This window comes from Furipterus horrens, unplaced genomic scaffold (genome assembly GCF_987537825.1).
Source record: "Furipterus horrens unplaced genomic scaffold, mFurHor1.1.pri manual_scaffold_4, whole genome shotgun sequence".
NCBI classification, from domain to species: Eukaryota; Metazoa; Chordata; class Mammalia; order Chiroptera; family Furipteridae; genus Furipterus; species Furipterus horrens.
The window spans coordinates 94,925,661-94,941,298 of NW_028327174.1; the positions used below are offsets into that span (position 1 = coordinate 94,925,661).

At 48.0% G+C, this 15,638-nt stretch overlaps 1 protein-coding gene across 5 annotated transcripts in view; it reads right to left on the bottom strand.

The window, feature by feature from the left end:
* Positions 1-15,638, bottom strand: part of CACNA1C (calcium voltage-gated channel subunit alpha1 C) — a 713,310-nt gene that overhangs the window by 42,358 nt on the left and 655,314 nt on the right. For all 5 annotated transcript variants that reach the window (XM_090273794.1, XM_090273795.1, XM_090273796.1 and 2 more), the window contains 4 exons: positions 10,994-11,026; positions 7,788-7,916; positions 5,595-5,660; positions 4,077-4,168 (listed from right to left, as the gene is read on the bottom strand). In XM_090273794.1, coding sequence (XP_090129920.1) covers positions 4,077-4,168; positions 5,595-5,660; positions 7,788-7,916; positions 10,994-11,026 — 320 coding nt within the window. The remainder of the gene's footprint in view (positions 1-4,076; positions 4,169-5,594; positions 5,661-7,787; positions 7,917-10,993; positions 11,027-15,638) is intronic.

Consider the following 15,638-nt stretch of genomic DNA (forward strand, 5'->3'; position numbering starts at 1 on the left):
ATGGCATATTTCACAGAACTAAACTACAACAAATATTCCAAAAATTTATATAAAACCACAAAAGACCCTGAATAGCCACAGCAATCTTGAGAAAGTAAAACAAAGTTGGAGGTATCATACTATCTGATATTAAACTATACTACGAGGCCATAGTAATCAAAGCAGCATAGGACTGGTATAAAAACAGACATATGGATCAATGGAATAGAATAGAGAGTCCAGAAATAAACCCATGCTTTCATGGTGAATTAATATGTGACAAAGGAGGCAAGAACATACAATGGGATAAAGATAGTCTATTTCATAAATGGTGTTGGGAAAATTGGATAGATATATGCAAAAATTGAATCCAGACCACCTTCTTACACCATGTAAGACTTGAAACCATAAACTCCTAGAAGAGAACATAGGCCATAAAATCTCTGACATTTTTCTTAGCAATATTTTTCCTGAAATATATCTTTGGGCAAGAGAAACAAGAGAAAAAATTAAATGGGACTACATCAAACTACAATTTTTGCACAGCAGAGAAAACCTAAACAAAATGAAAAGATAATGTACTAAACAAAAGAAGATATTCTCTAATTATACATCCTATAAGGGGTGAATATCTAAAATCTACACAAACTCAGAAAACTGAGCACCAAAAATTCAAACAATCCAAATAAACAAATGGGCAGAGAACCTGAATACAGACACTTCTCCAAAGAGGACATATAGATGGCCAGTACACATGTGAAAAGATTCTCATTGTCACTAATCATTAGAGAAATGCAAATTAAAACCACAATGAAATAACACCTTATACCTGTCAGAATGGCTTTCATTAATAAACCAACAAACAATATGTGTTGGCAAGGATGTGGGAAAAAGGGAAGTTCACTTTTTGTGGGAATGCAGATTGATTGGTGCAGCCACTGTGGAAAGCTATATAGAGGGTCCTCAAAAGATGAAAAATGAAACTACCTTATGACCCAGTGATTGCACTTCTGGATATATGCCTAAGGATACCCAAAACATTAATTTGAAGAGATAAATGCACCCCTTTGTTCACTGCAGCATCATTTACAATAGCCGAGATTTGGAAGCAACCCAAGTGCCCATCAATAGATGATCAGATAAAGATGTAGTATATATATGATGGAATATTATTCAGCCATAAAAAGAGTGAAACCTTACCTTTTGCAACAGCATGGATGGACCTATTATGCTAAGTAAAATAAGTCAGACAGAGAAAGACAAATACCATATGATTTCACTTATATGTGAATCTAATGTAATCAAACAAAACAGAATCAGACTTATAGATACAGAAAACAAACTGATGGTTTCCAGAGGATAGGAGTGTTGGCGGCTGGGTCAAAAAGGTGAAGGTGGTAAGAAGTATGAACTGGTAGTTACAAAATAGTCATGATGATGCCAAGTACAACATGGGGAACACAGTCAATAATAGTGTAATACAGGTGAGTACTTGAAACATTGGGGGGACCACTTTGTAAACTATATGATTTGACTGTCTAACCATAATGCTGTATACCTAAAACTCATATAAAATAATATTGAATGTCAACTGTAACTGAAAAATAAAATTAATAAAAAAGAAAGTACATAATCTTAACTATCCTGTAACCAAACTCCAGCCCTGCTTTTTCCCATCTCTATATAATCCTCCCTAAATTTCCTGCTTAATTTCAAATGAATAAAAGAAGTTGGAAAACTGTTATTCTTGGGAGCATTTGAGATGTTGCTCCCTGGCATGTGTCATCAGTTTGGCTCAAATAAACTTTTGAAATATTCCCCCCCAAAATCTGGATTTGATGAAAGTTTGTCTATTTTATTGCTCTTTTCAAAGAATCGGGTTTAGACTTTATTTATATATTTTTAAAATATTTTATTAATTTCTGCTTTTATTTTAATAAATGCATTTCTTCATACCTTGGGGTAATTTTGCTATTCTTTTTCCATCTATTAGCTTAATTATTGTAAACTTAAAAAAATTAATTTGGCTCTAAATTTTTTTGTATTGATTGGTGCAGCTCATAAATTTAAGATATTGTTCTCTTACTTTCATTTCTAAGAAGTTTGTAGCTTCAGCTCTAAGTTATTTATAACATTGACTCAAAACAATTAAGTGAATAAATTTTAGAGAGATTACTAATTTTATGGTTACTTTAAATTTTTGCTGTATTGAAGTCAGAGAAGTTCTAGAATTTATTGAATTTTTGTGTGTGACTTAAATCTTGGCTAATTAAAAAAATATTTCTGGATGCTTAAAAAGACAGTGGGGTTTTTTTTTCTATTTATTGAGTACAAATGTATTTGATTAAGTTTGTTAATTGCATTATTTAGATGTTCTGTTTGGTCTTTCATTTTCTATGTGCTGCATGGAAGTCTCCCAATGTGTATGGAGTCATTTTCTCCTTATGGTTCTCTCAGTGTCTGATTGATGGATTTCCAAATACATTGTTACATGCACGTAGTTTTATGATTATTATATATTCTTGGTAGATTATACCTTTTGTCAATATTGAATATCCCTCTTTGTCTCGTTTAATGCCTTCACCTGTAATTTTATTTCTTCTGATATTGCTATTACTACACCTATGTTTTTGGTAAGCATTGTCTGGTATTCTTTTTCTATTCCCTTATTTTTATTTTTTTAGGTCATTTTATTTTATTCTACCTATTATAAACAGGTTAGAGTGAGATTTCTTAAAGCTGATATTAGAATATCTATCTTTTAAGAGAGAAATTTAATTTTCATGATTATTAATTAATCTTTGTTCTTATTACTGCCATCTTATTTTATGTTCTCATTTTCTTCCCTCCTTCCTTTTCATCTTCCTTCCTTCCCTCCCTCTTTTGCCTTTCCATTCTTTTGCTGAGTTGCTGTAGTTTGCGTTGTCCATTTTTTCCTCTAGTGGCTTAGAATGTACATATTCCATTTCTGTTTTTCTGTGTTAGTTGAATCCCATCTGCTTTCTTCCACTTAGGAATTCTTCAATATTTCTGGTTCACCAATAGCACCCCTTCATGTTTTTTTTTTCCTTCCTAGTACTGTTATGGATTTATCAAGCGCTTTAGAAAAAGAGGGGAGATAGATTTACATGCTTGCTTTGCTATCTGGCCCTAATTCCTCTGTTTAAACGTGGCACAGCCTAAGAGTTGTTAAATTGCAGCTGACAGTGGCCCTTCTGTTCTCATAGCCCTCAGTCTGAGGGAGGTGGTGATATTAGACTGATATATAAAGACCCTGACATTTTGATGTAATACATTTGAGCAATAACAATGCTTGGGCCTGGGTGTGAAGAAAGGATTCTATAAAACAGAATCGGGCTCTCTGATAGAATCCCTGGATCTTCTGGAGAGGAAGCCCAGGTGATGATAAGGGCTCGCAGCCTTCCCCAGTGTCAAAGCGTGTGGGACACATGAGCTAGAATGATATTAGAAGTCATCTGGTCCAGTGTAAGATAAATAGTTCTCATCTCCCAGCCCTGGACTAGGTGGGATCCAGGAAAGTGATAAGAACCAAGGGGCAGACCAGGGCTCGTCAGGGGCCAGAGCAGGAAGGAGGAGCAGGCTGCATGCTGCATGGACTCACAGCCTCATGGGCAGCCATGAGGAGCCCTGTCACCCCAGCTATACCCAAGGCCCCGGCTGGCTTCACTGAGGGGGAACCAAGCACATGGGGACATAACCACCCAGCACAGCAGGTGTCACCAACTTTGGCACCTGTACTTGTTTTATGAGGAAGCTGAAGCTCAGAGAAGTTAGCTGTCTTACTCCAGATCACAGAACAAGTGTGTTGCAGGCTTGGCTTTGAGCCCATTCAGTTTCCAAACCAGGGTGAGCTCAGTATTGACTTTTGTTTCCAGGTGGTCATAGCAGCTGTGCATGTCTGAGGCTACTTGACGGGAAGTTATACATAACAACGAAACAACCGGCTTCCTGGGGAGGATATCCAGCTCCAGTCCTCTCCCTGCCCACTCTCCTGGAGAGGTTCCCCTTGTTATACACACAGACTGCAGGGTGCACTGTGCAGGGGTGTCTGTGTGCACCTGTCTTCAGAGACCCACCTGAAGAGGAGCAGCACCGCTTGGGGGAAGGTCTGAAAGTTGTTATTGCGGTTGATCTCTGTGGTATCATTCAGGGCAATTTTCCCAAACACCTAAAGGGGGAGAGGAAAGAGGTTCATGAACCCATCCATTGTTCCATGGTCTCTTCAGGGGTCATTGCTGTCCCTGGGACAGGCTGGCTTATAAACTGAGCAGAGTTCCCTGATGCAACCTTGCAGGCCCTCAAGGGGGCAGCCACCCGCTGTCTGTCACAATCCCCACATATGACAAGTGGAAGGAGCAAAGCACCATGGCCCTCAGGAGAGGTCCCTGTGGCCCAGTGGGAGCTGAGGCTCACAGCAGGGGTTCTCTGCTCCTCTGCGGCGACAGAGGACTCAGTGGTCTTTGGCGGGGCACTGTACATTCTTAAGAATATTTCCTTTATTAAAAAAAACTTCAGCGAGGAACAGTTAACAAATATAATCGTATGTACGCACTGTAGGATCTTACCAAGGTCAAAATAATTAACATCTATCACCTCACACAGTTAGGTAGTTTTTGGTGTGAGAACACTTACATCTACTTTCAGTAACTTCAACTCTTACAATACTGTATTGTTCTTAACTGTTGTCACCATTAGATCGTCAGGATTCATTCTTATGGCCTTCTTTTCTTTGCCATTTCAGCTCCATATGCGCAAGCACTCACTTCCAAATTTAGTTTTCAGATTGTGGAGTAATGTGCAGTAAGCCATGTGCAGCTCGGGCAAATTTAGTGCATCCTTGAAATCAGAGGCCTCCTCGTCCCCCTCCCTGACTTTCAAAGTGATGCTTATCTTAGAAACTGCCACCCTTCCCTTGATCAATGGCAAGGTAGTGCTTTTAATCTCAAACAGTCTGGGCCTATGAGCCTTGGGGTCTTTCTGCAACAAGCAAGCAGGAGAATCTTACTGAAGGAGCTGCCAAGGAAAAGTTCCTGGCTAGTGTGCAGCACTTGTCTGGGGCGTTCTGCGGGAATCCAGAGGAGAGGCTGGAGAACTCTGGGTTTGGGGTAGGAGAAGGTGCAGTGGGGACCTATGGCGGGGAGGGGGGCACTGGAAACTGCTGTGTGTTTGATGGGGAGGGATTGCCTCTCTCCCTCCTGAATGACTGGATTGGGGATTGTTCTCAGGCCTATCAGACCTGGACAAAGGGAGGGGTGCTGTCTGACATACCCTTCTTGCTGTTCCCTGAGAGGAGCCTATATCTCTTGAGGCCACTGCATAATTTAGGGGTCCTTTTCTGAGAGCAGAACCAGGCCTGGGAAAATGGTGAGAGAAGTTCTATGTGTATTCCGCTCTTGGCCATTCACCCTGCTACCTATGGGGTGCCATTTCGGGGTAAGTTCCAATTCCTATGACCTTTTTGGGCTCAGAAGGTGAAAGAGGGGGGAGAGAGATAGTCAGGAGCAGCAGGGAAGTGAAAGGGAGGAGGGCATCAGGGACCATGGGGCTGGGAAAGTAGGAGACTGAGGAGCCGAGCATCGGGGAGCCCGTCCTACCTGCATTCCAATCACGGCATAGATGAAGAACAGCATCACTATCAGCAGGGCCACGTAGGGCAGGGCCTGGGAGGAAGTACAAGAGGTTGCATGGGGCTGGCGGGGACAGCTGGCCGGGCGCTGCATTGCAGCCACAGCTGCTGCCTGGCTTGGGGGCATTTCCAAGAGTCCCAGGGAAGTTCTGGGCACCTAGGAGAAGGCTTGAGGGGTGAAACTGACCCCTCGTTTTACTCGGTTGTAATCACCTGAGAAGTGGTACACTATTAAGAAAAGCAGGTTGCAGAGTAAAGAAAACTGTGTGATATTACTTAGCAAAAACGATTTAAAAAATGAGCAAAACATCCCCTGACTAGACACATATCTTGGCACAGCAGGGAGAGTGCCGTGGAGGGCACACGCTAAGGCTTCCTGGGGAGGCGCAGGTGGAGGCAGAGCACACCGTTTCCTTGTATAGCTTTCTGTTGTTCCACTAGTTGTAAGAAAGCCATTTACTAAGGAAAACTTAAGTAAAAGATAGATCATGGGCTCAAATCCTATTTCTGCCACTTTCTAGCTGCAAGAGCTTGGGCATATGACTTAACCTCTCTGAAAAACAAGAAGGGTAACAGTGACCTCTCAGGGCTTACAAACTGCCTCTTGTGTTGCCTTGCACGTGGTTGGGTCCCGCACAGTTTGTCCAGTCAAGGTACCATCTGCCCAGCAGCAGACGGCTGAATTTTCCAGAGCCCCTGCCACTTCCCTTGGGGAGCGGTCCACCGGGCTCCGCGCTCCGTTCGGGCGATGGATCAGGAAAGCCACACGTGTCTAGGAACTGCCCGGCTACGCGCCTGTACACCACTAGATGGCACTGCGAGACCACATAGACGCTCGGTCTCCCTGGGGCTCCAGCCTCTACACTTAGGCGCTGCTCCTTACAGGCACAGGCTCTATTGCCTCGTCCTAGCCCAGGAAACGGTGGAGGGTGACTGAGTATGTTGGGGGCCTCTGTGGTCACTCCCTGCTGTGGGACTCCAGGAGTGCACCCTCGGGCAGGGTCAGCCCAGTCCTGCCCCCAGGAGAATCCGCAGATTCCCAGGGACTAAGCTGCACTCAGGGTGGGTGGGGGTGGCAGGGAGAGGTCATGGCTCATCATGAAGTAGGAAGCTGGCCTGGGCCTGCGGGAAGGAGGACCGGCTCTGACGGCAGCCAGGCTGGAGCCCCCTCCTGCTGGTCCTGTCATGGGCTCCACCAGGTCCCAGGGTGGGAGGCTGTATGCCTTTGCGTGGGGTTCCCAATAAAGCAGGCACCTTATGGAGCGCTCTGCCTCTGGCTGTAACTTCAGTCATAGCACAGTTGGGTCAGGGACCCACTCCATGCCAGCCCTTGGCCCAGGCTGGCCAGGGAGAGGGGCATGGATGGGATTGTTCAGCGCTGGTGAGTCCCATTGTCTTGGGAAGCCTGAGAGCAGTGCTTCCATGGGCAGGAGAAGCTGCCATCAGAGCCAGGCCAGGGATGCCTTGAAACATCTGCAGGGGTCCCTGCCAGACTCACCTTCAAGGAATTTAAGTGACCTGAAAGAACTTTGCTTCTCACTAACTTCAAACTAACACGACGCTTCTCAGAGATGGCTGGAAGCAGTCATTGTCCTACTTTCACACGTGGAAAATGATGGCCGAGTGAAGAGAATTAATTCTAGTGCTGGGCAGCCCTGTGCCCATTCCAGGGGCCCATCTCTCCTTGCGTGGCATGACACCAGGGTCCTGAAGGCCTGGGCTAAGTCCATAAGTGGGTGCGAGCAGCAGTACTGCTGCCATGCGAGAATTGGGATGGGTCATGGGGTTCATGTCTTTCAAATTTGTTCTACCACAAAACCCCATTGTGCAATCAATTCTTGCAGAAAAATACATAAATGAGAGAAGAAAGCAGAGCCATTCAGCCTCCCCTTTAGCGTCCAGCCTTCCCTACCCAACTTTGGGCAAAATCTGGCAATCCAGAAGCATGCTTTCGAAAACCACAAACTGAGTCCGACTAACTCATTTCGGACTCGAGGAAAGTGGGGTGCAGACAAGGGCCAGGCTGCTGTCACACAGCAGTGAGCAGCACAGCCAGCTGGGTCCTGACTCCTAGATGCTGCTGATTCCTTCACTGAGTCACCTCCCATCCAGGGAGTCTGGTGGAAGCCAGGGGTGGGGGTGAGAGGGCGGAGGTGGCTACCTGGAAGGACTTGATGAAGGTCCACAGCAGGGTCCGGATGCCCTCTCCACGGCTTAGCAGCTTGACCAGGCGCATGACCCGGAAGAGGCGGAAGAAGGTGATGGAGATGCGGGAGTTCTCCTCTGCGTTCTGGAATCCATTGGCAATAGGAGGTGGTAGTTAACACAGCCACAGAGGTGGGTGGGGCAAGAGCGGGGTGGGCCCTGCTCGAGCAACACAGCCCTTGGCTGGGACGGAGCCAGCTTGGGGCGGGGTTGGCTGCACTAGGTTCTCTCCCCTGGCCATAGATGGGGGGCCAGTGCCCACCTTTCTCAGGTGGACAACCCAACCCTGAGATCTCTGCAGAGCCAAGTTGTGCCCAGGCCCCTGAACCCATGTCCCTCTTCCTGTTCTCCTGCTTCCCCTGTTGCTGGTGGGGCAACACAAGGTTCCAGGAGGAATTTCCATGTGCCCTGAAATCTAGGCTGGAAGCCAACCTCTGAGGGTGTGCCCAGCCTCGGCTTCGTGCTGAGACAGCAGCCCAGCCTCCCTCCTGCCTGGTTTGGCTGAGGGTCCCGCATCCCAAATGGGACCCGGCTCTCTGTGAGGTGGCTGCGTGGGTCGTGACCCCCGTCCCGGCCTTTGGGATGATTGCACTGGGGATCCTGGTGGGTGGGGTGGGATGCCCACTGAAGGATCTTGTGCTCTGGCTACAGCACTTCAGTTATGTCAGCTGCTACTCCCCACAGCCCCTGCCTCGCATGGCTTCAGGGAGGAGGGAATAGGGGGTTGCTTAGTGCTGGACAAGCATCTGGTTTGCAGCCTTTGCCTTCCCCGGGACTCTGAAGCTATTTCCCTTCTCCTCCCCTCTGCCCCGGTGCCTCTAGGAGGCACCCCTTCTCCAGGTTGCATGAGACCCAGGAGGCGGTGAGAAAGACAGTTAGTTGGAGTGAGAGGACCAAGGGGTCTTGCTCAGGACAGATCACCTCCTCTGGGGGGTCCTGGAGGGGGAGGACAAGGGCAAGGGGAAGCAGGATGGAATCAAGGCCATAGCCAGCTGAGGTGGGACGGCGGCGCTGGACTGTGGGGCCTGCCGGCGGAGGGACGGCCTCGGCATGCTAGGCCTGGAGCGTCCCGGGGCTTGGGCGCGTGCCTGGTCGGGGCTCAGGGGTCAGGAAAGGCTTTTCTGTCACTGTCCGCCTCCAGAACTGAGGAAAACATGGACTGACCTGTTGACCTTCCTCCTGCCACATGGGCCAACGAGCTGGGGGTGGTGACCCCAGGCAGCCACTTGCCTGCTCCCCAAGCTAGTGCAGCTCACCCAGCCCCATCAGCATTGCACCGGGAGAGAACAGACCTCTGGGCTTCCTGTTGCTGTTCCCATCGCTGCCTCCCTCTGGGTCACTGGTGGGACCCTGTGTTGGCTCTCCCCACTTCTCGATTCATGTCTCTGGCTTTGTTTTTAATCATTTTCATGTTGGAGCCTCCTTGACACAACCCACCCTAAAAAGGCCCCTGGTCCTAAGGGGCTCCCACAGGCTCTTGGTCCGAACCCCGCCGACTCTCACTGACATGGCTGGTTGTTCCAGAGGCCACTCATCTGACTCCCATTCAGAATGCGAGGCCCACAGGGGAGGCGGCAGAAGCCAGAGGCCCCACTCCTCCAGGGAGTGCTGAGCAGAACCCAGCGGGAAGGGTCTCTCCAGACAGAGGAAGAGTCATAATATCTCATCCATATCCAAACCAGAGCTGCCCATGACCCTCAGAGGGCACTTGTTCCCCTCGGGCAGGGCAGACTTGTGGGTGCTGGGGAAGGAAGGGCAGGCAGCTGTCCTCATCTTGCCCTGAGCCCTACCCTGCTATGGGTTTTGAAGTCTTTGATGCCCTTTATCTCTGCATTTCTATCACCTGTGTATCTACTTGAAATTCTATTTTCTCTCCTTAAAAGAAGCCTGTGTGCCCCCAGTGGAGTGTGCAGCGGAGGCTCAGGGTTTATAACTCAGCTGTCAGCTCCACCATGTCGGGAAAGGAGAAGAAGAAAGAACAGGCTTAAGCAGGGAACTTCAGCTGTGAGTGTCAAGAGTCTGAGAAGTTGTGCCACGGGGGCTCCTGGGCCTGATGAGTTAAAAAATAAAAACCAAGCTGGCAGTGTGAATCCCACTCCGGGTTCAGAAACCTCCCAGGCTGCTGCAGTTTCCTAATGCCCTAGAAGGAGAATCGACATGTTTCCATTTGGACATGACAATGTCCTCTAATGAACCAAGTGACAGTGCACTGAGGAAGCAGATCCCAGTGGCCATCCCTGAAAAGCGGGGAGGATACCCACGTCCAGCCTTTCCCTCGCCAGCCTGCCCACCAGCTTTGGATGGCATGTCAGGAAACACACCAACCCGCCCAGCTTGCCTTGTTTGTAGACTCAGGGCTCAGGGAGTCACCCTGCTCACCAACTGTGTGACAACAGCCTTTTGGAGAAGGCTGTCCCAAGGAGACCTCAAGGTCACACCCTGTGGAGTCGCTATCACCTTAGCCAGTGAATTGGAGTCTCCTACATTAAGAGTGGTTCAATTAAACCATCAAGTTTGTTTTTCTGCGTGCAGTATGCTCCAGAAAAGTGGATATAGCCTAATTTTAACAAACTCAGAAATTTAGAAAAACTCACAGATAACGTTGTTGGAGTAACTGGAAATTCAATCACATTCAGTAACAAACCCCAGCTTAAACCTTTCACTGTGGCCTTCAACTCAGAGCACAATGGAGAAGAGTCTACACAGACACCTGATGAAGGAAGAAAATCAGTCTGCCTTTCCGCCTTCTGTTAGAGCATCGCCCTCTTCCCTCTTTAACCAGGAGGCCTTGCCATGGCTCTCACAGGTGCCCTGTGCAAATTTCCCAATCGGGTTAAGGTTAGGGTCTTAGCCAGTAGGGTCCTCGGGATGCTGAACAGGAAGTTGCCCTTGGGTCCAGTTCTCTCCCAGTGGCTCATTAGATAGTCAAGATCACAGTGAATTATCACCCAAAGGGAAGTTCAGGGAGGGGAAGGAACACCATTACACAGCACGTCACAGCTCACATGAGACCAGGCAGGGAAGGTGCAAGACGGACGCGGTGGCTACATGCGACAGGAGCCAGGCTGGGCTCTGGGAGACTCTGAGAGTCAGATGGGTAAGAGTGGGGATGTTAGAGGAGGTCACAGAAGTTCAGAGCGTGGTCTGGAGGGTTGGTCTTACCATAAGGGAAGAGCATTGGGTATGTTCAGCTGGCTTTAAAGAAAGGCAGATAGAGATAAGCTGTAATGAGTCTTCAATTAAAATGTCGATATTCTAGGTCTTGGCTAACACAGGAGCAACACAGTGGCAGGAGAGGGCAAAAGGAAATAGTGATAGAAATACCAGACCACGGGCCTGGCAGGTCCTGGGCTCTGAGTGTGGGCTGTGCATGGCTGGGCTCGCATCTGCCAAGGACCCATCTCTGGCCCCAAATTAAATAATTCACAGCCATTATACACAAGGTCTTCTGAAATCTGTGGATGGAGGTTTTGTTTTGTCTTTTTAATCTGCCATGTGTTCTGAGGTAACCTTTGAGGGCTGGCACTTGCCTCACTCTAGCTTTACCCCAGCATTGCCAGCTGAAGGAGCTCAGGCACAACGGCCCCTCAGGTTCAGAGGAGGATTGAGTTTTAATTCCCACTGAGGAGGACCTAAAGGGGTGGCCCTCAACTCCCTCCAGGTAGGGGGCTTGGTCGTCAAGTTGAAGCTCAGGCTGGAGGCTGTCCTGCTTAGCTACTAGTCCACAGGCATGGAGAGCACTGGCCATAGCCTGAAGAATGAATGTAGAATGGTTTTTTAAATTTGAAAGCCCTGCACACAATTTAAGATATGATTATGAACACCCCAAGAAGCTGTTTGCATGGGTTTGGCTGCTAAGCTCATTTGGGGGTAGGTGCTGCAGAAAATGGCCACAGGTGAATGCGCCAGCTCCCTGCCCAGGGCCGTGAGCCTGGATCCGGAAAATGACCCTACTCTTTAGCTCATGACTGATCCTGACCTTTTGACCTGTTAACTCTTTCCAGAAGGTCCTGACTTTGCTTTTACCCTCCACTTTCAGATGGTTGCTCTTGTGTTTTTGTTTTTAAGGTACAAAGAAACGTTGTAATGGAATTTTTGAAGGATGGAAATGTGTACAACTAGACATTTGCCTGCAGACGTAAAATACTCCTTCGGCAACAAAGTTCTCAGAAAACTCCTTTTTTGGGGGGGAAGGGTGGAGATACAGGGGGAGGCAAGGGAAGAAAGGAAAGGGACACTCTCCAGTCATTTATGGAATACAGCCCAGCTCTCCGTTCCTGCTTCTCCAGGAGCACGAGCTGCTGGGCCAGCGCACATGCCTGGAGGGTGGGCTCACTAGAATTTGACAAGCAGGCTTCAAAGGAACATGAAACACACACACACACACACACACACACACACACACACACACACACTGAGGACATTTTAAGATGGTCAAGTGCCTGTGCTCCTATGTTAATGGATAAGGAGTTCTGTGGTTTCTGCGGCTTCAGTGAAGGAGTGTGAGGGTCAGACGGAGGTCAAACTATGCTACACACTCTGCCCAGGCATTAGGCTGGGTTCTCAACAGACTTGGTTCTACCCTGAGAATTCCCAAAGCCCTCCCCGTCCCCACCTCTCCGTGCCCCATTACTGCTGAGAACCCTGGGCAAATGCTTTAAGGTCTTCTGGGTCAGTCCTATCCCAAACAGGACCAGAATGAAGACAATACAGAGAACACCCACCTGAGTCACCCAGTCCAACTGAATTAACCTCCTACCATTTAAAAATATAAACTATTTGTTTTATTTTATTTTACTTCTTAAGCATTCAGAATCCTCCATTTGGGATTTTCAAATGTCTTTTTCTTGTTGATTTTTAGCCTTTTATAGCTCCCATTTAAGATATCCTTTATTTGTCATATTTTAGTTCAAAATTTAGCTTTAGGTCTGTTCTAATCACTTTGGTCATATCTTATTATTTTAATACTATGCATTAATTTAAGAATCTTCATGATATGTCTCTGTAACAGGGGACAGGAAGCGGTCAGGAGGAGCTGTGAGGGCAGCAGTGAGTGGGAGCACCGGGGCTCTGGGATCCTTGCGCTGGGTCCCCAGCTCTTCCCCCACCCCCCACCAGTAATGACAGTGCTCCAGAGACTCTTCACTGTGAGAATCAGAAGACTCGTGGATTAAATTTTTTCTCAGGCGTTAAGCCATCCTTTTCAGAGGGCACTTTGGTTTGCTTGGGCAGTGTTGCCTGTCAATCTCTCACACAAGCCTGTTCTGTGTGAGGAGCTATGCTTACAATATTCATGGTCTCAGAAATAACTGACCACCTGTAATAAAATCAGGAGGCAATCACGGAATGATTTCTGAGTAGAACCAATAGGGAGAAGCCTAACACAGCGCCTGCTCTCGAGAACCCCCCAATTCACTGACACGCTGCCGGCCCCCAGGGGACATTTCTAGGTGACCAGGTGTAGCTGTTCCCATCTCTGGACCCTTGTCCAGCTGCAGTGGAACCACCTGGTGAGCTAGAAGGGGAGACTGGGCCAGCTGGACGTGGGCACCTGCACTTTTAGCTCAGAGATGTACCTGTGCTGTTGGCCACACTCTGTGACTCCCTAGTTCATCTTGAGAAACTACCTGGCATCAGTTCTACTTTTGAGCTAAAGTCAGAATCAGTTGGTAGCCTGGAGTACTGGTGTCATCCGTCTCTGACTCTTTTCCGGATTTGCTCCCAGCTGCCCCGCGTTAGCTGATAGTTTGTCCTTCCACCGTCTTCCTGGGGAGGACGTGCGGTAGAACTCCCTGAAGACTTACGCCCCATGAGCGTGGAGACCCTCCCTACACTCCCCATTCCCCTGCAGTCAGCAGAGCTGCTTACCTACCAGAACATTCTGGCTCAGCTTCAAAATGGTGCTGTATCCACTAATGACAGGTGTGGAGTACATTTCTGAGCAACCAATTCTTTCATCTTTGTTTTCTAATGATCTGGTAACTTCCAAGGGGTTAAAGATATTGGGTCAATTAACTTAATTTGTTCATGTAATTTGTATAAATGAAATAAGGTGATCATTCTATACTTGAGGCAGAGGTGGAACATTTCCAGAAAGAGTCCCGGCTAGTGCTTCCAGCTCACAGGCTCAGGGCAAATAGAAAGGAAAAGCCAATTAACTTCCTATAATATACTTATGCAGATGAGTTTGGTTTGGTATAACTGGCAAGAACCACAGGAGTGGCACTGGGCAGCTAGTAAGAGACAGTCTCTGAATGAAGTTCAGGGTCAAATCAGAGTTCCTCCTCAGTGGCTGGGTCTTGGCTTCTGGAATACACTCACTGCTTCTGTTCACTGGGACAGGCCACCTCTGATCAGGGAAGGCTGGCTCTTGGCTGAGTCAGGAGCAGGACCCACAAGTGGGCTGCCCAGTTCCAATGGCTGCTGTGGGGCAATGGCTGTAATATCACAGTCACTGAAATTCCTCATGCCTCTGCAATATGAGTCAAAAGCAATGCCATAGGAGTATGCAAGTTCTTTACTGGCTACCATGCTTTAGAACCCGGTTTTTCTTTTTTTAGTCTTTTGTCTAAAACTTAGGGAGTGGATGTGATATAAATTCTATTCCACACCATCTGAAGGCCAGGCTCCAGCTGGCACTGCCCCGGTCCTACCCTGCCCGCCCAAAGCTCTGCTTCTCTGCTCTCATCTCAGTGTGATCTGCCGGACAGGTGGCCAGCGCTGTCGTGGGAGCACCATGGTGTGGTGGGAGGCTGAGTGGCTGGGGCTTTGTTGGTGAGACTCAAGTTGATCGAAGGTAGGAGGACAACTATCAGGCTGGTACACACAGAGAGAACTGGGATGGCAGGAGCCAGGGTCTTCCAGAGACATGTGATACCACCTTCCTGGCCTCTTATCTCGGCTTTCAACCAGGAGAAATGAGTCCCCAGGAACTAGTGTGGCCTACAGATGTGAAGGAGCTGGGATCTTGGAGCCACCAGAGATGGCAACAGGGAAAGGCATTTTCAGCAGGCCAAAGTGAAATGTATTTTAAACTATAACCTTCCAAAATTGTATTAAGAGCTTCCTTGCTAAGGGAAATTTAAATAAACACCAGTCAACTGGGATAGAGAGTAGCTGAGGGTAGATGTCCATGGTTTTTGGATACAAGAGCAACTGAAGTCATTCTTAAGCAGAATTTCCATTTTGGTCTGGAATGAATGGAGACATGTAAATGGGTCTGTGGAGGAGGAGGAGTAAGAAGAGGAAGATGGGAGAGTCATGAGGGGGGCAAAAACACTGGACAGAAAAGGGCAGGGAGCAAATGAAGAGAAGCTCAAAGAGGACAAGGTGGAGAGTGGAAAGAGCCACCCTGGCACCCCACATCTCCCACGATGGAAACCCCATAGCTGGCATCTGTTTCTCCAAGAAAAATTCCAGCCAGAAGGAGTGGAATGCTCTTGACTCTTTGTGGCTACAGGCACCCAGATGAGGTGCCATTTCAGCATGTCTGCTGCAGGGGAGCTTTGACCCCAAGGGGACTGGTGGAGAGGCAGGGAGCACACTCTGCTATCTCTGTGGGCTGCGTGGCAGAGGGTGGACGGTGGAGATCAGCCTGTAGTGTTAGAGGCCTGGAGGCTGGTTCATACAGCTGGAAGCAGCTGAAGCTGCAGGAGTCACTGTGTTATTCACCTGCAGCCTGATGTCTCCCCAGGTGCCGTTACCTGCCAGATACTTGTGCTAAACAAGACTGATTACCAAATCGCCAGGGTGGTTTTCTTTTCCCCTGGGAAGGACAGCCAGTGTCAAACAAACAAAAAAAACCCAT